Source organism: Schistocerca serialis, chromosome 2 (assembly GCF_023864345.2).
Source record: "Schistocerca serialis cubense isolate TAMUIC-IGC-003099 chromosome 2, iqSchSeri2.2, whole genome shotgun sequence".
Taxonomy (NCBI): Eukaryota; Metazoa; Arthropoda; class Insecta; order Orthoptera; family Acrididae; genus Schistocerca; species Schistocerca serialis.
In genome coordinates this window covers 454,312,074-454,335,304 of record NC_064639.1, presented here as the reverse complement: position 1 = coordinate 454,335,304, position 23,231 = coordinate 454,312,074, and the positions used below count along the sequence as shown (strand labels likewise).

Sequence of the window (23,231 nt, the reverse complement as noted above, 5' to 3'; positions counted from 1 at the left end):
TGGCACCACCTCATGTTATTTTCATACACAAATATGTCAGTAAGTTAAACTTGGAAGTGTTCTTCAAAAATAGTAAAGTACCGAAGCTAAAGCAATTTCGCTTTGTGGTATTTTCTTGTGTATGTGTCTTGTATATGAAAACTAAAGTTGTCTGTGACTTCTACTGAAACGGACAATACGTTAGTACCACTATATTCGGCCTTAAGGCGTACAGATTGACTGATTGTGACGTTGTACTTACGATACAAGGCCCGTAACCCTTGTACAAAAAGTCTTAAAATTACTATAGTCGCTCAGAATTAAATATTGCTTCGCTTGTAACAAAAAGAGGTGAAAGAAGTGTTTCATAACTTTCTGAACAGCATGGCGGCTGGTATGACATGGGCATATAAAAACTGCCACAGCGTCTACAAAAATGCATCGACAGAAATGGTGATTATGTCGAAAAATAGCTAAATGTCCAAGCTGTAAACTGATGTAAACCATTGTAGAAATAAACAGGTATATGTACTTATAAAAAAATAGGAGATCTTACTTTTGGGATTACCCTCGTATCAGCACGCAACCGAATATCAAGAGGGGTATTATCACTCAAACCATTCTTTTGCTTATCTGGAAAATAAAGTCTGTTACATTCTTCCAGTCGGTCATGAATTAATGTGAGTAGTCACGAAGTACTGTGGCAGAGAAACGATAATTTCATTTTCCTGAACATTAAGAGGCGTAAAGCTTTCATTCCCTCGAAAGTAGGTTTGAGTACCACAGATGTCCTACTCCAGCAGTCTGCTCTTGCTATCCTCCAAGGTGTAAGCTAATCCATCGAAGTATCAATAAACCTACGGCTTAATCTGAAATACCAATAACCTACTAATCTGTCATTCTTCTCGTAAACGAAGCACTGAAATGTGGAATTTTTGGCAAGTGCCAGAAGAATTGTAGAGGTAATGAAGGTTCTCAGCCGTTACCTTCAAGTTTTCCAGTCTGAGTCGTGGCACCTATTTATTTCAGTTTAAATGATATTTGTAACCACGTCAAATTTATGTTGTTCATCACCCCTTATGGCCCTGTTATTTTCGGTAGTTTATGTGTGATAAACGGACATTATATGTACCAAAATACTAGCCGGAGATGTTTCTGTTATGGGGCATAGCTATTCCGATCTACCATGCAGTTTTAATTATTTCTAACGAAAGGTGAATAAATATGGACAGACCATATATCTCTAAATGTGCTACAGATTAATGTGTTATCGCAGTCTTCATGTCGTATTCTTATGTGTTGGTTCCGCCGGCCATGTGGCCGAGCGGTTCTAGGTGCTTCAGTCCGGAAGCGTGTTGCTGCTACGGTCGCAGGTTCGAATCCTGCCTCGGGCATGGATGTGTGTGATGTCCTTAGGTTAGATAGATTTAAGTAGTGATGACCTCAGCTGTTAAATCCCATAGTGCTTAGAGCTATTTTTTTGTTGGCCTCGCCAACCCACAACCAGATTGTCACTTCGCAATTAATCGCGGACCTCGAGCTGGGCTTCATGTGTGACGTCACGAACAAGATTTCAATGGGAATAATATCACACTGGATCCAGCTGCACTGAGTCCCTCCCGAAATTTATTTTTGTTTTATCCATACTGGATTTTGTAGAAATCCGTGGCTGCTATTGAATCAAGGAATATCGACGAAGAACAATCAGCCACAAATGCTTTTGAAAGCTTTATTTTACTGCCACGACGGTTTCGAGCTATGATGCTCATTAGACGGATGCACTCATTTTAATAAAGCATCCGTATTAGATTCGTCAGCACCATGTCTTCCGCTGCTGAATTACATAGCGGTTAGTGCCACCTTATATACTGCGTGGGTGGCTTGAACAACACAGAACAATTTGTTAATGTGCTGCAATTGATAACCTCTACATTGGGTGAGTTATATGCGCTTGATTGGTTCTAGTAAACGCTGTTTCGTGTTGTTTTCGCCTTTGTGCATTTCTGAGGAGACACAAAGTGTTTACGTGTAAACAGCACACACATACCACGAACAGTTGTGTCGCACAAACGCTTCACAATGTTCATGTTAGTTGCAACTTCAAATACAGTATGTGTGTTGTACAGATGTAAACACTATGCACCCACTCACACCCAAGCCTCCAGATGTCAGTCAGTCAGTCAGTCCGGTACCAAACGTACATTGATAGATTATCAAGCAAGAGACCGATACAGTTCGTGCTATGCGCTGTAGTCCAGGAGAACGTGCATAAACGGTAAGTACATGGCGTACAGAGCACAGGAAAAACAACCGTGAGAGTTTGTTGTGTGGAGCTCCTGTGAGGAAGTACATAGTGCGTTAATTCCTCGTAGAAACGGTCGCGGGTTCGAGTCTTGGTCGTACCAGATTTTGTAATGTAGTATGTTCAAATGCTGGTTAATTCCTAACGGACCAAACTGCTGAGGTCATGGGTCCCTAGATTTACACACTACTTTAACTTATGCTAAGAACAAAACACACACACACACACACACACACACACACACACACACACACACACACACACTCACGAGGGAGGACTTTAACCTCCGGCGGGAGGGGCCGCGCAATGCGAATGTAGTATGTGTAAAACTCATATGGGACTACTTGTTCGTGACACGTGAAAGGATTGTTCGGAGTCTATAGATGTACCGCGGTGCTGTCATCTAGCAATCCCATGATAACTTATTATTGTTATTAATACTTCCGCGTGTGAGGCAACTGTTTCTCTATTCTTCTGTTCCTGTTGTTTCTGTTTATTCTGTGAAACTGCAAGTGTGTCCTATTGGTTTGCTGCTTTCAAATAAACGAAGAGAAAGCCGACTGCCTGTAGAACACTGCCTAAAACTCCAAACAGTCAGCAGCATGTTGTCCCGTGCAGCAGTCTCACATATTGCAGTACAAAAACTGGCAAGAGCAGGCCTCGAATCCGGGACCTTTGGTACTACAAACTAACGCTTCAAGTTCCCCGAAGGAGCTCTACATGACAGATGCTTACAGTTACGCTTTTCTTGTGCTCCATAGCTCATGCGTTACCTATTACTTACCGTTTACGCACATTCTGCTGGATGACAGCACATAGTACAAACTGTATTGGAGTCCCGACAAACTCTGTCGATATAAAAATTTTGATACCGCTATGACTGCCTAACATCTTGATGTTTTGATGTCAGAAAGGCTTAAGGACGAAAACGAGGCAAAAATCCGTTCAGTCCAACTGTAAGTGCATATATTTCACTCACTTTGTGTTATAGACTGTATAGCGCGTGAACATATTTTTCTCTATTATGCAAGTCACCTACATAGCGTATAAACACACTTATATAGAAAGGCCCCAGCTTTAATCCAGACGATGCGCAAAATCGCGTAAACGGCTGTGGAAGGAACTCCGTGCCCAGCGAACAGCAGCAGTATTTCAGCCCGGGGCGCCCCGGGCGGCTTACGGAGACGCGCAGGACTCACCGACGGCTTCCTGAGGCTCTGGCGCGGCCGCAGCGGCATCGGCAGAGCTGTCTGTGACGACGACGGAGAGCTGGCCGTGGGCCGTGGAGAAGATGCGCAAGCTCGGCCTGCGCCACGGCATGGCGACTCAGCCCGGTCTGGCCGCTCCGGCGCGCAGCCTCGCCGCATTAGCGCCACCGCGGCCGGCCGACGGAGTACTCTGCCCGACCAATCGCGAGCTGTCGGGGCTACGCGCTTTCATCCGCCAGGGGGGGAAACGACGAGGCACGACACGATTTCCACTTCAATGCTGCGCTTTCGGGCTTTCAGCCGAGTTGTCGGTTCCATTTTTTCGTATTTTCAACGGCTACAGCTACTGATTCTGTGAGTTCTGAGGGCTGTCCCAAAAGTACCCGACCTCACAACGAAAAAAAAATTAGGAAAAACACTTTTACTTCTCTGCATATTCTCCTTTCAGCTCGGTACACTTTCTACAGCAATGTTCAGTAGCTTCTGACCTTGGGGATGACATCGGAAGTTCGCTGTGGCTTTTTGCAGATGATGCCGTGGTGTATCGAGAGGTTGTAACAATGGAAAATTGTACTGAAATGCAGGAGGATCTGCAGCGAATTGACGCATGGTGCAGGGAATGGCAATTCAATCTCAATGTAGACAAGTGTAATGTGCTGCGAATACACTGAAAGATAGATCCCTTATCATTTAGCTACAAAATAGCAGGTCAGCAACTGCAAGCAGTTAATTCCATAAATTATCTGGGATTACGCATTAGGAGTGATTTAAAATGGAATGATCACATAAAGTTTATCGTCGGTAAAGCAGATGCCAGACTGAGATTCATTGGAAGAATCCTAAGGAAATGCAATCCGAAAACAAAGGAAATAGGATACAGTACGCTTGTTCGCCCACTGCTTCAATACTGCTCAGCAGTGTGGTATCCGTACCAGATAGGGTTGATAGAAAAGATAGAGAAGATCCAAAGGAGAGCAGCGCGCTTCGTTACAGGATCATTTCGTAAACGCGAAAGCGTTACGGAGATGATACATAAACTCCAGTGGAAGACACTGCAGGGGAGACGCTCAGTAGCTCGGTACGGGCTTTTGTTAAAGTTTCGAGAACATACCTTCACCGAAGAGTCAAGCTGTATATTGCTCCCTCCTACGTATATCTCGCGAAGAGACCATGAGGATAAAATCAGAGAGATTTTCACGAACAATACGAGACTGGAATAGAAGGGAGAACCGATAGAGGTACTCAAGGTACCCCCCGCCACACACCGTCAGGTGGCTTGCGGAGTATGGATGTAGATGTAGATATGTCCTGTGAGAACCGTCGAACACTGCAGAATAGGCATCAACTGCAGACTCCGGCTCATTATTTTTGGCAAATCTTTTTTACCACCGAACCATTTCTTGAACGCTGGAAACGTAAAATAATCCGAGGGGGATAAATCTCGCGAATAGATTTAATTTTGGCCACTGTGATAATTCATGCGTGAACAAGTGCATTGTCATGATGAAATAAAACTTTATTTTTCTCTAAATGCGGTCTTTTTTGCTAGATTTCATGACTCAAACGCGGCAATAAGTTTGCATATGCTCGTAATTTATTGCTTTTCCTTGAGGGTGATACCCAATGAAAATCATCTCACGCGCATCCAAAAAACTGACGCTTTGCCTGCAGATGGCTCTATCTTTGCCTTCTCTGTAGCCTATGCTCCCATTTCAGTCCAGTTTTTCGACTGCTCCTTTGTCTCAGATGTGGACTGATGAACCTTGATTCAGCCCGGCTGCTGTGGCCGAGCGGTTGAAGGAGCTTCAGTCCGGAACCGCACTGCTGCTACGGTCGCAGGTTCGAATCCTGCCTCGGGCATGGATGTGTGTGATGTCCTTGGATAAGGTTTAAGTAGTTCTAAGTCTAGGGGGCTGATGACCTCAGATGTTAAGTCCCATACTGCTTAGAGTCATTTAAACCATTTGAACCCTGTTTCATCCATGCCTACGAATCGACGCAAAATATCGGCTTCTTCGGAACGAACTATCGCCAGCCAGTCGACTGAAACATTCTCAAGATGCTGTTCTTCTACATCTACATGAGTACTCTGCAAATCACACTTAAGGGCCTGGCAGAGGCTTTATATTGTATTGTATGGAACTGGGGACCTAGAAACGACGGAGAGGCTACAACCCCGCCGTAGCCCGCAGTGGTACACATCCTCACAACAGGCTACAGCAGTCCATTCACCCCACCGCCGCCCCACGCCGTATCAGAGTTAGTGTGCGGTTCGGCCCCCAGTGGACCCCCCGGGAACGTCTCACACCAGACGATTGTAACCCCAATGTTTGCGTGGTAGAGTAATTACGGTGTACGCGTTCGTGGAGAAAGTGTTTGTGTAGCAATCGCCGACATAGTGAAACTGAGGCGGAATAAGGAGAACCAGCCCGCATTCGCCGGGGCAGATGGAAAACCGCCTTAAAAACCATCCACAGACTGGCCGGCACACCGGACCTCGACACTAATCCGCCGGGTTGATTCGTGCCGGGGACCGGCACGCCTTCCCACACGGAAAGCAGGGCGTTAGACTGCACGGCTAACCGGGCAGGCTGGCAGAGTGTTTATCGAACCACCTTCACACAATTATCTTTATTCCACTCTCGAACACCGTGCGGAAAAAACGAACTCTTATATCTTTCAGTGCGAGCTCTGATTCCCTCATTTTATTATGATAATCGTTTCTCTTTATGTAAGTCGGCATCAAATAAATATTTTTCTCTTTCGGAAGAGAAAGTTGGTTATTGAAATTTCGTGAGAAGATCCTTCCATAACGAGAAACCCTTTGTTTCAAATGGTTCAAATGGCTCTGAGCACTATGGGACTTAACATCTGTGGTCATCAGTCCCCTAGAACTTAGAACTACTTACACCTAACTAACCTAAGGACATCACACACATTCATGCCCGAGGCAGGATTCGAACCTGCGACCGTAGCAGTCACGCGGTTCCGGACTGAGCGCCTAGAACCGCGAGACCACCGCGGCCGGCAAACCCTTTGTTTAATTGATGTCCACCACGAATCCTGTATCATGTCTGTGACACTGTCTGCTCTGTTTCGCGATAATACAAACCGAGCTGCCCTTCCTTGAACTTTCTCGGTGTACTCTTTTAATCCAATCTGGTAAGGATCCCACACGCTGCATCAGGACTCCGAAAGAGGACGGATAAGGGTAATGTAGTCAGTCTCTTTGGTAGATCTGTAGCATTTCAGTGTTCTTCCTTCCATACAACATTTTCGATGTGTTATTTCCAATTTAAGTTGTTCGTAATTGTAAATTCCTATATATTTAGTGACTTTACGGCCCTTGAATTTGAGTGATTTACCGTGTAACCAAAATTAAAAGGATTCCTTTTAGCACTCATCTGGATGGCTTCACACTTTTCATTATTTAGGGTCAAATACCAATTCCCGCACCGTACAGATATCTTTTCTGAATGGTTTTGCAATTTGTTTTCATCTTCTGATGACTTAACCAGACGATAAACGACATCATCATCTGCAAACAACCTAAGACGGCTGCTCGGATTGTCTCTTAATACCTTTATATAGATAAGGAACAGCAGAGGGCCTATAACGCTACCATGAGGAACGCCAGAAATCACTTCTGTTTTACTCGATGACTTTCCGTCAAGTTGTGTTTTTATACGATGGCTATCCCGGAAGTACGAAACCTAACAACTGAAGGAAATTGGGAAAAAACATTTTTATGTCTCTACATAACTTACTTTCAGCTCGATACACTTTTCACAATGATGTTCATTAGACTTCGTGCAGGACATGGTAGCCGATGCGCATGACCAATTCTTGTCCAACGCGATGGGCGTTGTTCGTTTGTTTTGCGTTACTTATAGCTTTACATGTCAGCTTCATGATGACGTGACCATGATTTCGTTAATAGTCGTAGTTATTGCGATATTTGAATTTAAATAAGACACTACCCGAAATTCGAAGAAGTTTGCAATGAAAATTAGGGGTCGCTATGATTTTGAGTTTGGTGAATATAACATATGTTGTTGCATATGAAACTTAGCTAACATATTTAATTTTGCTTTAGACTTGGGTGGGAGTCGCTGTCTGCCACCAATGTCGAGGAAATTGACCTGATGTAGCACACATATTTGTGGTTGGATGCACCAGTGAGAAAGCCAGAGTGGAATACCCACAACATTCCTCACATTTCATAAACTATTTGAGATATCTAAATGACGTTTTGGCAAATGATAGCACACAAAGAGGAGAGTATTTTGGCTGATAGTTACTTGCAAAATTTCGTTATCTACCATGTTATTCCACTAACTACAGACTTTTTTCGATGAAAGAATCTAATTTTTAAGGGCCATCGACAACTGGTGAAACGAGAAATGGTATGGATTTTGAAAAAAAAAAAACATAAGTGAAGAAATAACACGTTTGTTTTTGTACGGAGAATCTGCTTTTTCGTAAGCTATTGACCTTACTTTTCCTCAAAAATAAACTCGATAAACCACTGTTTCAGAATTCTCTTGCAGTTGCATCTGCACTGCATGCTAGAGAGGTGGCATTGTGTAAACTCCGCTGTGTTTTGGCAAAAGAAGATAATTTGGACATGGCAACAAGTTTACAAAGGCACTTTTCCTCCAACGCTCGGCATATACTCTACGGCGCCTACCCGCAATCCTCACGTTCTTCAGCATGTACGCTAGCTTCTGTAACTGATTTATTGTGAGAACCGTCTAGCGCCGCAAAATTGCAATCAACTGCAGATCCAGCTCCTCATCTTTTTACCGCCAAGCCATTTCTTCAAGTTGGAAATAATCAGAGGGGACTCAATCTGGCGAATAGGCTGCCAAACTTTACCTAATTCATTTTGGCGAAGATAATAATCGACGTGTGAACTGGTGCATTGTCGTAACGAAACAAAACTTTCTTTTTCGCTAATTGCGACCGTTTTTGCATTTAATGATCCAAACGCAGCAATAAGGTCTAACACTCGCCATTGACTGCTTTTCCTTTGAGAAGATAATTAATGAAAACTACCCCACGCACATCGCGAAAATCTGATGTCGTAACCTTGCCTGTAGATGGAATTATCTTCGCCTTTTCTGGAGTCTATGCTCCTCTTTTAGTCTACTCTTTTGACCATTCCTTCGTCTCAGATGTGGAGTGATCCATGGCTATGAATCGACGCAAAAACTCGGCTTCTTTGCAGCGAAACATCGCCAAACAATCGACTGAAATATTCTTTTCCTGGTGAGTAAACGCGGCAAACATTCTGCGCACAGCTTCCTAAACTCTTTAATTTTCAGTCAGTATGCGATGTACTGCACTTTTCGAAGTGCCTACGGTGTCTGCTAGCTAGAGCACATTCAATCGACGGTCATCTAATACCATTCTGTGGATTTTCTTCCCAGTTTCTAGCGTGGTCTCCTCATTTGGTCGACCACCGCAATGTTTGTCTTGGTGGCTTTTACAGTCTCGCTTAAGCTCTGCCATTCAATATTTTACCACTCTAAACGAAGGAGGAGACTGTACCGGAGTAGAATCTAGCTAAGCTTTAATATTAGTTGGAATAAGGCCTTTCAAATTAAACTATTGTATCACATAACGATGACCAGTTTTATCCACCTTTACAAATTCGCTGAGCGTATTCACTATTGACAGCTACGAAACAAATATTAAACAGCGTAGCATAGTCGAACTCGAAATGAAAGCTTTGTGAGGAAGGTACTTTCTACCGTAGTCGTTTGTTTGAAACAACAACCGTTATCTACACTTCGAGATGAGTACTTCTGAATTCCAACCAGGCTTTGAAATATTGTTTTCTTTTCCTTTGTTATTATTTCAAGTCTCCAAAGGGGACGGACCGATAGCGGACGAAACTTTTCATCAGCGAAAAGCTTCACATTTTTGACGAAGTTTTAAGATGTGGAAAACAATTTATTATAAAGGAAGACTCAAATCTTGCGGACATCTGTTTAGGATGTATGAGAAGAGGCTGAAAAAACATGTTTAACATAATTTACAGCATTTCAGTTCGTTTTTGGGTAGGTTCTGCCTTGACCAAACACAGTTTTTCCCTCTTTTCTTTTCAGGCAGGTTTGGCTAACGATTTTTAAATTTTCTTTCTATTAAATAACAGGAAAAACTGCTTTTTACTATATCCACAATAGAATTTCGGCTCTTAAGAAAGTATTTACAGATTGAAAACAGACAATTTTTTTAATATACCTTGTTAACACATAGTGTGAGTTCCGTGGTTTCCTATATTTCGAGTTATAGCTAAAATACATGCACTGTGTCACAGTTTACATGATTAAAAAACAAGATGACAAACAGCTGAACCGTGGGAGTTCTGAATCTTGTTTTTGGTCTTAGACTTTGAGAGGTGAATCTGACACTTTATGTGTGTGTGTGTGTTTAGTGTTTGGGTTGTCTGACGGTTCTCTGGGGGCAGAGAACAGAGTTGTATTGGAGCGAGCTGTGTATGCATTTATTATTTCTTTTCCTTTCACTTCAGTTTACAGCAGACCTAAATGTTCAGGGAGGTGAGAAAGGATCTTGAACGGGCTGGATTAAATCGACGAGACGTCTCAGACCAGACAAAGTACAGGTAAGTGATCCACAGTCTTGACGATGTGAGTGATGAATAGAAACTGGAGAGGGTCAGAGGAAAGATAGGCTGCCAGAGTAAGATATGCAAAGATTTTGAACTGGAAAGAGAGCGTACAGTAATGCGTCATTGTCACCTAAAGTAGTCTTAAATGGACATTGTCGAGTAATATGAAAAAGTCTGACATTTCAAATATATTCATCAGTGAACAAGGTTTATAATTTTAAAACTTTTCAAAATGATTTTGTCACAAAGCTAAACTATAATCAATGACGCCAATGTTAATGCTGCTATGTTGCATGGAGATGATCGTTTTCGTGTTGGAGGTGGAATAATGAGTGCGAAAGTGTAAAACTGCAGGAAGAAGCTGTCATTAGGGGGGGGGGGGGGGGTGGAGGAAAGAGGAAAACGAGAGGTGATGTCGATGTGGAGTCTTGTTGGCTAAACCTGGAAGGTAGGACATTTCTTAGGACGAATTTCATCATTAATTAGTAGGAGCAGGTTGAAGTTCCGGTGGGAGAGGATGGATAAGACATGGAGGCGTATGGACGGTGGGATATGGATGCAGTGGTGCAGCAGGGCACAGGATTGGTGGTTAGTGTATATGATAGCGGATACCAGGACTGGGTTTTTACGATTAATGTATTAGGTTCCAAGGTGTTCCTAGAAGAGAATATATGGCAAAAAGATGATGGTATAGGATGCGAGCTGAGGAAGGTAGGCGGATGCCAAAGGTGAGGTGGAGTGCATGTCTTCCCAGGATTGAAAGGGATTTGTAGTATTTAAGTGAAGCAGAGAATCTGGGAATATTGACGTATGTTAGGATGGGTCAAGTGTCTGTTGTAAACACAGGGTGTCTCACGGAATTCGCCCTGGAGGAGTCCGCCGGTCGAACGGCGCGTTTGCTGGCCGTTGCCGCTGCTTCTGCCGGTTGTCGCTCTGCGCAGTTCCCGGACACCAATACCTTGCACGTGCCCCCTACACTGTGCGACTGAATGCACTGGTGCTTTCTTTTGAGTTTTTTTGTCACTTTTAATGGCTTCAAATATTGTTGCTAGACGTCGTTATCGCAACTGCGCCGAGTCCGGGGCTTTCCCTACTCGTATATCGCTGGACCCGGTCCTCAGACAGAAACATGTGCGCGTATCTTCTATACTGTGCGACTGAGTGTTCGGGTGGTTTGTTCCAGTTTCCTGTCGAGTTCCCATTCGGTAAGATGATCGTTTTCATGATGGAGGTGAAATAATGAGTGCGACAGTGGGACCCTGTAACGAAGGATCAACGAGTGTTTCTTATAATGAACTATGCAAAAACAGAAGCTTATGTGGAGTGGATATTCCGGTGTGCACATTCCCAATGATTCGACGATACGCAGATTAGTGCAGAAATTTCAAGCGGATGGATCTGTGTTACAAAAATGAAGGGCTAGAGAATCTAGTGTTTTAACCGAGAATAAATTAGGCGAGATAAGGGAGGAGTTCGAAAGAAGCCCGAGAAAATCTCTGCGCTGTTTGGCACTTCTGACTGGTGTGTGAAGAGCATCTGCTCACAGAGCTGTGCACTGAAATTGAAATCATACAAAATAACAGTAATGTATCAACCGAGGAACTCAGGTACAGGTGCTCCACGTCGTTATTGCAACTGGCTGTTACAGTCTGCACACGATGCGGAAGTTGATCCTGAGATGCGTTTTCTTCTGATGAAGTATGGCTGCATTTGTCACGGTAAGTAAATTCTCAGAGCAATAGACGTTTGAGCTCCTAAAATCCTCATGAATTACGTCAACAACCTCTGCATGATGTGAAAATAGGAGTGTGTTGTGCAATTGTTGTTGTTGTGGTTTTCAGTCCTGAGACTGGTTTGATGCAGCTCTCCATGCTGCTCTATCCTGTGCAAGCTTCTTCATCACCCAGTACCTACTGCAGCCCACATCCTTCTGAATCTGCTTAGTGTATTAATCTCTTGGTCTCCCTCTACTATTTTTACCCTCCACGCTGCCCTCCAATACTAAATTGGTGATCCCTCGATGTCTCAAAACATGTCCTACCAGCCGATCCCTTCTTCTAGTCAAGTTGTGCCACAAGCTCCTCTTCTCCCCAATTCTATTCAATACCTCCTCATTAGTTATGTGATCTACCCATCTAATCTTCAGCATTCTTCTGTAGCACCACATTTCGAAAGCTTCCATTCTCTTCTTGTCTAAACTATTTATCGTCCACGTTTCACTTCCATACATGGCTACACCCCCCCCCCCCCCCCCCATGAACCATGGACCTTGCCGTTGGTGGGGAGGCTTGCGTCCCTCAGCGATACAGATGGCCGTACCGTAGGTGCAACCACAACGGAGGGGTATCTGTTGAGAGGCCAGACAAACATGTGGTTCCTGAAGAGGGGCAGCAGCCTTTTCAGTAGTTGCAGGGGCAACAGTCTGGATGATTGACTGATCTGGCCTTGTAACATTAACCAAAACGGCTTTGCTGTGCTGGTACTGCGAACGGCTGAAAGCAAGGGGAAACTACAGCCGTAATTTTTCCCGAGGACATGCAGCTTCACTGTATGATTAAATGATGATGGCGTCCTCTGGGGTAAAATATTCCGGAGGTAAAATAGTCCCCCATTCGGATCTCCGGGCGGGGACTACTCAACTGGACGTCGTTATCAGGAGAAAGAAAACTGCGTTCTACGGATCGGAGCGTGGAATGTCAGATCCCTTAATCTGGCAGGTAGGTTAGAAAATTTAAAAAGGGAAATGGATAGGTTAAAGTTAGATGTAGTGGGAATTAGTGAAGTTCGGTGGCAGGAGGAACAAGACTTTTGGTCAGGTGATTACAGGGTTATAAATACAAAATCAAATAGGGGTAATGCAGGAGTAGGTTTAATAATGAATAAAAAAATAGGAGTGCGGGTTAGCTACTACAAACAGCATAGTGAACGCATTATTGTGGCCAAGATAGACACAAAGCCCATGCCTACTACAGTAGTACAAGTTTATATGCCAACTAGCTCTGCAGATGATGAAGAAATAGATGAAATGTATGACGAGATAAAAGAAATTATTCAGGTAGTGAAGGGAGACGAAAATTTAATAGTCATGGGTGACTAGAATTCGTCAGTAGGAAAAGGGAGAGAGGAAACATAGTAGGTGAATATGGATTGGGGGGAAGAAATGAAAGAGGAAGTCGCCTTGTAGAATTTTGCACAGAGCATAACTTAATCATAGCTTGGTTCAAGAATCATAAAAGAAGGTTGTATACATGGAAGAATCCTGGAGATACTAAAAGGTATCAGATAGATTATATAATGATAAGACAGAGATTTAGGAACCAGGTTTTAAATTGTAAGACATTTCCAGGGACAGATGTGGATTCTGACCACAATCTATTGGTTATGAACTGCAGATTGAAACTGAAGAAACTGCAAAAAGGTGGGAATCTAAGGAGATGGGACCTGGATAAACTGACTAAACCAGAGGTTGTAGAGAGTTTCAGGGAATGCATAAGGGAACAATTGACAGGAATGGGGGAAAGAAATACAGCAGAAGAAGAATGGGTAGCTCTGAGAGATGAAGTAGTGAAGGCAGCAGACGATCAAGTAGGTAAAAAGGCGAGGGCTAATAGAAATCCTTGGGTAACAGAAGAAATATTGAATTTAATTGATGAAAGGAGAAAATATAAAAATGCAGTAAATGAAGCAGGCAAAAAGGAATACAAACGTCTCAAAAATGAGATCGACAGGAAGTGCAAAATGGCTAAGCAGGGATGGCTAGAGGACAAATGTAAGGATGTAGAGGCTTGTCTCACTAGGGGTAAGATAGATACTGCCTACAGAAAAATTAAAGAGAGCTTTGGAGAGAAGAGAACCACTTGTATGAATATCAAGAGCTCAGATGGCAACCCAGTTCAAAGCAAAGAAGGGAAGGCAGAAAGGTGGAAGGAGTATATAGAGGGTTTATACAAGGGCGATGTACTTGAGGACAATATTATGGAAATGGAAGAGGATGTAGATGAAGACGAAATGGGAGATAAGATACTGCGTGAAGAGTTTGACAGAGCACAGAAAGACCTGAGTCGAAACAAGGCCCCGGGAGTACACAACATTCCATTAGAACTACTGATGGCCTTGGGAGAGCCAGTCATGACAAAACTCTACCATCTGGTGAGCAAGATGTATGAGACAGGCGAAATACCCTCAGACTTCAAGAAGAATATAATAATTCCAATCCCAAAGAAAGCAGGTGTTGACAGATGTGAAAATTACCGAACTATCAGTTTAATAAGTCATAGCTGCAAAATACTAACGCGAATTCTCTACAGACGAATGGAAAAACTGGTAGAAGCGGACCTCGGGGAAGATCAGTTTGGATTCCGTAGAAATGTTGGAAAACGTGAGGCAATACTAACCTTACGACTTATCTTAGAAGAAAGATTAAGAAAAGGCAAACCTACATTTCTAGCATTTGTAGACTTAGAAAAAGCTTTTGACAATGTTAACTGGAATACTCTCTTTCAAATTCTGAAGGTGGCAGGTATAAAATACAGGGAGCGAAAGGCTATTTACAATTTGTACAGAAATCAGATGGCAGTTATAAGAGTCGAGGGGCATGAAAGGGAAGCAGTGGTTGGGAAAGGAGTGAGACAGGGCTGTAGCCTCTCCCCGATGTTATTCAATCTGTATATTGAGCAAGCAGTAAAGGAAACAAAAGAAAAATTCGGAGTAGGTATTAAAATTCATAGAGAAGAAGTAAAAACTTTGAGGTTCGTCGATGACATTGTAATTCTGTCAGAGACAGCAAAGGACTTGGAAGAGCAGTTGAACGGAATGGACAGTGTCTTGAAAGGAGGCTATAAGATGAACATCAACAAAAGCAAAACGAGGATAATGGAATGTAGTCAAATTAAATCGGGTGATGCTGAGGGAATTAGATTAGGAAATGAGACATTTACAGTAGTAAAGGAGTTTTGCTATTTAGGGAGTAAAATAACTGATGAAGTAGAGAGGATATAAAATGTAGACTGGCAATGGCAAGGAAATCGTTTCTGAAGAAGAGAAATTTGTTAACATCGAGTATAGATTTAAGTGTCAGGAAGTCGTTTCTGAAAGTATTTGTATGGAGTGTAGCCATGTATGGAAGTGAAACATGGACGATAACTAGTTTGGACAAGAAGCGAATAGAAGCTTTCGAAATGTGGTGCTACAGAAGAATGCTGAAGATAAGGTCGGTAGATCACGTAACTAATGAGGAGGTATTGAATAGGATTGGGGAGAAGAGAAGTTTGTGGCACAACTTGACTAGAAGAAGGGATCGGTTGGTAGGACATGTTTTGAGGCATCAAGGGATCACAAATTTAGCATTGGAGGGCAGCATGGAGGGTAAAAATCGTAGAGGGATACCAAGAGATGAATACACTAAGCAGATTCAGAAGGATGTACGTTGCAGTAGGTACTGGGAGATGAAGAAGCTTGCACAGGATAGAGTAGCATGGAGAGCTGCATCAAACCAGTCTCAGGACTGAAGACCACAACAACAACATGGCAACACTCCATACAAATACTTTCAGAAACGACTTCCTGACATTTAAATCAATACTCGATGTTAAGAAATTTTTCTTCTTCAGAAACGCTTTCCTTGCCATTGCCAGTCTACATTTTATATCCTCTCTACTTCGACCATCATCAGTTATTTCGCTCCGCAAATAGCAAAACTCCTTTACTACTTAAAGTGTCTCATTTCCTAATCTAATTCCCTCAGCATCACCAGACTTAGTTCGACTACATTCCATTATTCTCGTTTTGCTTTTGTTGATGTTCATCTTATACCCTCCCTTCAAGACACTGCCCATTCCGTTCAACTGCTCTTCCAAGTCCTTTGCTGTCTCTGACGGAATTACAATGTCATCGGCAAACCTCAAAGTTTTTATTTCTTCTCCATGGATTTTAATACCTACTCCGAACTATTCTTTTGTTTCCTTTACTGCTTGCTCAATATACAGATTGAATAACATCGGGGATAGGCTACAACCCTGTCTCACTCCCTTTCCAACCACTGCTTCCCTTTCATACCCCTCGACTCTTATAACTGCCATCTGGTTTCTGTACAAAATGTAAATAGCCTTTCGCTCCCTGTATTTTACCCCTGCCACCTTCAGAATTTGAAAGAGAGTATTCGAATCAACATTGTGAAAAGCTTTCTCTAAGTCTACAAATGCTATAAACGTAGGTTTGCCTTTCCTTAATCTAGCTTCTAAGATAATTCGTAGGGTCAGTATTGCCTCATGTGTTCCAACATTTCTACGGAGTTGTACAATTAATGCAAGACAAATTATTGGACCAATCTTTTTCCATGAAGCAATACTTTCTGATAGGAATGTGAACAATGTAATGCAGCCTTTTTTTCGAGAACTAACACCTAAAAAAATGCAAGGCCACCCATCGCCAATGCGTCTACGGCAGCAATACGAAGTGTTTCTAACGATAGGATAGTTGATTGGCCTCCTCGTTGTCCAGATCTAAATCCGTGTGATTTTTATCTTTGGGGAACGTTAAAAGACAAGGTGTATGGCACCAGTTACCCCACACTCGAAGAGCTGGGTGGCAGGGTTCGGCTAGTCATTTCCCAGATTTCGGAAATCGAAATTCGTCGAGCCTTTGCTAATGTGTTCAGGAGATGTCAGGCTTACCACAGAGGGACATCATTTTGGGCACCAGCTGTAAATAAGGGTACGCTTAAGTCAATCAGGTGGCAGCGTTGTCTATGCTTAACTCAGGGGAAGTGCGCACGCAGCCATCTACCGGCAGGTTGGTGACCGAGAGTCGGGCGCGGCGGCGGCCCGCGGATGCGGTGGCGGCGGCCGATGGCTGTGTCGCGCCACCCGCAGACCCCTCCCGGGCGTCTTTCGTGAGACGCCCTGTACTTTACTGTCTTACCAAAGGCTATCCTCAAGGATCGATCTGCGGCCCCATCTTCTGGGACATGACAATCGAACCCCTCCTACAACTTCTGGATGGGGACGACAGGTCAGACGGAATTGTCGCCTACGCAGATGACCTATTAGTTGTAGTCACTGCAAACAACAGAGCCCAGTTAGAAGAGAAAGCCAGTGGATTACTACAAACAATTACTCAGTGGTGTCACAACAACAAACTCAGGATAGCCGAAAACAAAACAACATACACTTTACTGAAAGGATCACTCCAAAGGAATCCTTCGGTTACAATTGGGGACACAAACATCAATCGAGCACACATTACGCGCTATCTTGGGGTAGACATAGATGAAAAATTGAATTTCCACGAACACATAAGGCTGACAACATACAAAGCAGAAAAAATACTCCACAAACTGGTGAGGCTAAATTCAAAACAGTACAGCCTACCTCTACCAGTCATACGTACATACCACTGTGCGCTCTTCGAATCTGTACTTAGCTCTGCAGCTAGCACGTGGGCACATAGACTGAACGTGGTCACCAACAAAGCATCCGTCAGACGAGGGCAGAGAAGTGTCCTACTTAGGCTATCTGGAGCCTTCGGTACCACCTCAGCGGATGCACTGTGTGTGGTGCTCGGAATATGCCCCATAGATATCCCGATCAAATACAGAGCTGCAAGGTACTGGTTAAAGGTGGGGAGACTAGATAAGGTACACAGAATAACCGGTGTGCCCATAGAGACGATACGTCACCTTAAAATTTGGCGTTTGGATACACGGCAAGGTGAGTGGGATGTAAGTGATAAGGGACGTAGACTGCACGACTTCCTCCCTGACATAAGGGAGCGGTTGAGAATGAGACATATCGATCCCAGCCGCGATATGGTACATTTCTTAACCGGACACGGACCTTATCCCACGCACTTAAACCGCGTGAGTCTGAGGCAGACACCTTCATGCACATTTGGGGAAGAAGGTTCCCCAGAACACACTGTCTTTTTCTGCGGGCAATACGCGAACAATAGACATACACTACACTTAGATTACACAGATACAGACATAGATATATACACAGTAATAAGAGACGAAGAACAATGGGCACAATTAAATGCAGTGACAAACAGTATTTCAAAAACAACACATGAAGAGTACATGCGGACACGACATCACAGACATGCCTATGTGCAGCGTAACAGAAATCTCCAGAGGATGGGCAGCGATACCCACAGTGACAACGAAAATAGTGACAATGAGGAAGAACAGAAGGAGGAAGCTGAGATGTGACAGTAAATAAGCAAATGTCTGGCAATCTAGCCAAGAAAACACCAAATGCTGTACATGGATGGGCACCTAAAGTAGTTAATACATAAGATTAGTAATAAATAGGATAAGCAACATTATTTCTCTACTAATAACCATTTGTGTGTGTGTGTGTGTGTGTGTGTGTGTGTGTGTGTGACTGGCGGTCAACGGCTCGAAGAAACCATTCCGAGGTATTCACCGTCAGTCACACTCGGTGATGGTACTAACAAATCTCTCATCTATCCTATCTTCTTTTTATATTCTTCTTAAAAAAAAACAACAAAATTTTATTTATATTTCAACCTTAAATTATTGTTATTTCGAAAAGTTTCATTCTTTGTAAATGTTGTAGATAGAACAAAAGGAAAGAAAACTGTAAAAGTTGAAAAACGAAAATTGTAAGATGTACGACCTGTTTTAAAAATCAGGTAACAGGTCTATAATTTGGCAATAAATAAATAAATAATTAAATAAAAATACTTTACTGTGTTCGTCTGAGGAATGGTCTGGTTGTAGACAGAGAGTTGGAAATCTGGAAGGCGGAAACTAGTGCCAAAAAAGGTGGCTTTGCTTTTCTGTGGAGTTTCTTAAAGCTTGCACTTATTACACTACTCACTCAGGAGAATCAAGTGGTGTCTGAGGGAAGCATAGGAGAACTGGAGGGCGAAAAGTAATGTTGGTGTCGCATCACTGTCTGACGTGTTCGATATTTGGCGTCCGCTTAACCTTTGGTGTTCTTTTGTTTTTCAGGGATCGCACTGTTATTCCGTGAGACGAACATTCTCTCAGCGTTTATGATCTCTGGCGGATGAGATAGCAGGTGAAATCATAATAAACTGAATATCGGATGTCAAGTCTCTCTTAAATTGAAACCTCTGCCCCGGATTATTAAGTTTCCCAACATCTCTATTGCTGTCGGCACATCAGTTACGCTGTTTCAGAAAATGATGTTTACATTACGATTCTTTTCCTGCCATATTTCATTTCATGATTATACTCAAGGCAGCGCTCGGTGACAGGTGATTTGCATGGTTATTTTAGTCGTCCGTCTCATCCATCAGAGATAGAATGTGTGTTTTATGGAAAAACGGTGCGGGCTCCGAAAACGAACGAGTAACAAATGAGTATCGGTAGGAGTAGCGTGCGCTGGGTGTCGAACACGGCTATAAATAGCAGCACAACGTCAACAATACTTCAGTGTGGTTGGAGTTCCGGTAGCGATTATGTATACTGCACGACAAGAAAAGTGGAGCACCCAGGAGGTGAAGGGTAAACGAAATGAAAGTTCACTTGTTGAGAGGATGTGTGCCGTTATGTCAGTGGTTACAACAGCGAGTCAAATTTAGAAAGAACTTGACAATATGAGTCCACCTGCCAGTATGACGATACACCCCTTCTCTCCTCGATGCATGCCCTTATTCGATTCGGAAGGGTGTCATAAAGCCGTTGAATCCTCTCTGAAGCAAGCAGGCCGACAACTGTTATAACTGGAGCTTGATATCCTGGGTACTGAATTTGGGGTCACAGATCTGGGGTCCTTGTTGGCCACAGGAGGACCTCGGCACCACGCAGACAGTTCGTACAGACACGGGTCTTGTGTCGACGGGCATTTTCCTGCTGCAAAATGGAATCACTGAGCAAAATGGTATCACAGTACTGTCGCATGAGAGGTAACCCATGAGGATACCGGATCTCCACGACATACCTTTGCGTCGTCAGAGTTTTTCCAATTAGTACTAGCCATAACCTGAAGTCATACACGATGGTTCCCCGCGCCATGGCTTAAGGAGTAATACTGGTGAGACTCTCCAAAAATTGGAAGAAAGGGACCCCTCCGTAAGTCATCATCGTACTCACCGACCAATGCCATTGAGGTAGTCCAGAACCTCGATTCATGGTTGAACACAAAACGACGCCTTTCATCACCAATATATGTTTACCGATCACAGCACTACTACTATATTCCGCAACTTTGTTCACAACATTTTTCTACTCTTACCTTTTATTGTGCATGGTCCACTTCGAAATACTCTCATCCACAATTGATACACCGCTGCCAGCGACGTATCCACTCCTGGAAGCAGTTTTGGTCGCTTCTTGCTGGATAGCCAGAAGAGCCGTCGGCGAATTTTCTTTTACCTCGTCTGTTGAAATGGCTCTGAGCACTATGGGACTTAACATCTATGGCCATCAGTCCCCTAGAACTTAGAACTACTTAAACCTCACTAACCTAAGGACATCACACAACACCCAGTCATCACGAGGCAGAGAAAATCCCTGACCCCGCCGGGAATCGAACCCGGGAACCCGGGCGCGGGTTTTACGTCTAATCACCAGTTATGATTCTCTTAAGCAACATCTCGTTCTGATGTGCGCGATTCAAAAACTCTTCACAGATTGCGAGGCGAAGGTCTTTCTGGTCTTGACTCATGAGCTGTGGAACGAGCTTGACGGCAACGCGATGCATTCCAAGATGCTGTGTCAGGATTTCATTACATGATCCAACTGATATGTTACATTCTTCTGCAATCTCTCGGACAGTCAGTCTTAGATTGGTACGCACAGTTTCATTGACGTTGCTGACACGAGTGTCGTCGGTAGACATCGAAGGGCGTCCTGGACGAGGGCCATTTTCAACTTCCGTCCGGCCATTTTTAAACCGTGTGAATCATTCACACCACAGAGTACGGTTTAAGCACTCATCAACGTAGGCTTCGTGCATCATTTGGTGTGTATCTGTGAAGTTTTTCTTGTATTTCACGCAACTCTGCCATCTAGAAATTCACATGTTGGGCGACACAACGTTCTACTCAATACAGCACTGAACAATAAGTAACAGACATACAACAATAAAACTCCCGGCAGTTACCCATTACACAGGCGTGTGCAGGGACGTCAACCACATTTCGCTCCAACACACCATTGGTGCGAATTTACTAACTTTCAGGGATTTTTTGAACAGACCTGGTAGAGGGGACGGTAATTCTCTAGTCTGGATGCTGCTGATCCCCGACCAAAGGTGCGGGATGAGACAGAATGTTGCAGGAAGTCCTCGGATAGCAGGCGCACATGTTGAGGGGCTACGATGTTCTTAACGCACAATATGGCGATACTCACTTGTGGTGAACAGATATGGTCGATCGGAACCTTGGCGACGAGTATGCATGCAGTCCAAAATGGTTCAAATGGCTCTGAGCACTATGGGACTTAACTTCCGAGGTCACCAGTCCCCTAGAACTTAGAACTACTTAAACATAACTAACCTAAGGACATCACACACATCCTACGGTTCGAATCCTGCCTCGGGCATGGATGTGTGTGATGTCGTTAGGTTAGTGAAGTTTAAGTAGTTCTCAGTTCTAGGGGACTGATGACCTCAGAAATTAAGTCCCATAGTGCTCAGAGCCATTTGAACCATTTTTGATAACCACGGACGGCAGTGCACACTCCGGAGGTTGCTCCCATGCTGACCCTCCTTGTGGTTGGCAAGGAGTTCTTGTGTTAGAGCGTTCCATCCCTTCACCAGGGCGGCTAACTGCGGGATGGTCGACGGTACGTACCTGTGGACGTGCTAAAATACGTCTTTGCCACGCATCCCACATTTGCTCATTGGGATTTAAGTCAGGGGAACGGGCAAGCCAGTCCATTCGCCGAATATCCTCTCATTTCTAGACCTCCTCCTCCTCTTCCTCCTGCTATGTTCGATACGGTCGTGCATTTTTATCCATAATAATGGTGTCAGGGCTGAATGGAACCCTGAAAAGACGCACAGATGGAAGGAGTAGAGTCACAGTGACGCTGACCGGTGAGTGTACCGTTTTCGAAGATTTGGAAGCCAGTACGCCCACGCAACGTTGTGCCCTCCCTCCCCCCCCCCCCTCTTCTTGTCACATAAACCATAAGAAGCTGAACCACCAAAAAAATCATGTAAAATAATGTTCCTGGGTGCATTATGTGTTCCCGCCTCTTGCCATGCGAGGATACGACCAGCATTGTCGAACATGATCATTTTAAGAGGCATATATAACCATGAACAAAATTCTAGAATTTGTTTATCATACCCACATGTGACTAGACATTAGCATGGATAGATGTATCTTTAATTTGTTTCATACTGCTTAAAGGCGGAATCAGTACACTAAACAAAATGTTCCTGCTCAGTTTACGTTGTTTCGCTTAAGAACACCACCGGCGTTGAGCTATTATGCCGTAAATAGAAGGTATCTTTCTGTAACTGAGAACCACCAAGTTGTCTTAGCAATATATGAAATTGGTGAATCGATATGACTAGCTACCACAAAGAATCCGTGCATTAATTGATTGAATTGGCAGTTAAATAGAGCATAAGGACAAAAGGGTTACTGTCTTGTATAAGATGAGGAGATATTTCTGTGTCTTACGGAAAAACGACAGAAGATAGAGCACACTTCACACAGTGGTAACGACGTGCTTCATTTGTATCTTGATCCACATTTATACTGCGCAAGTCACCTTACGGTATGTGACTGAAGATACTTTTGGTACCACTATCTCGTCCCGCTTTTCTGTTCCACTATAGAATGGCTCGTGAGAAAACTGAAAGTCGGTAAACCTCCGTATGACATTTAATTTCTCTGATCTTGTCATCGCATTCATTTTGAGAGACGCATATTGGAGGAAGTAATATATTATCCCACTCATTTTGGAACGTGAGGTTGCGAAATTTCAACGGTAAACCTCTTCATGTTGCACAGCGCCTCTCTTTTACCGTCGCTGGAGTTTTTTCAGTATCTCCGTAACGCTCTCGAACCCCAACAGACGATCCAGTGACGAAACGTGCCGCCATTAGTAAGATATTCCATATCTGTAACTCTTCAGGCTTTCCCGGCGATCTAATGACAT

General features: G+C 43.5%; 1 protein-coding gene across 2 annotated transcripts in view; it reads right to left on the bottom strand.

Annotated features, from left to right (window-relative positions):
- Positions 1-23,231, bottom strand: part of LOC126457340 (sodium/hydrogen exchanger 9B2-like) — a 372,728-nt gene that overhangs the window by 118,773 nt on the left and 230,724 nt on the right. The window contains exon 1 of one of the 2 annotated variants that reach the window (XM_050093556.1): positions 3,481-3,602. The exons of the other annotated variant lie outside the window; for it this stretch is intronic. Within the exon in view, the coding sequence (XP_049949513.1) occupies positions 3,481-3,601 (121 nt within the window). The 5' untranslated portion in view covers position 3,602. Of the gene's footprint in view, positions 1-3,480; positions 3,603-23,231 lie in introns of those variants that run through there. 2 annotated transcript variants of the gene reach the window in all.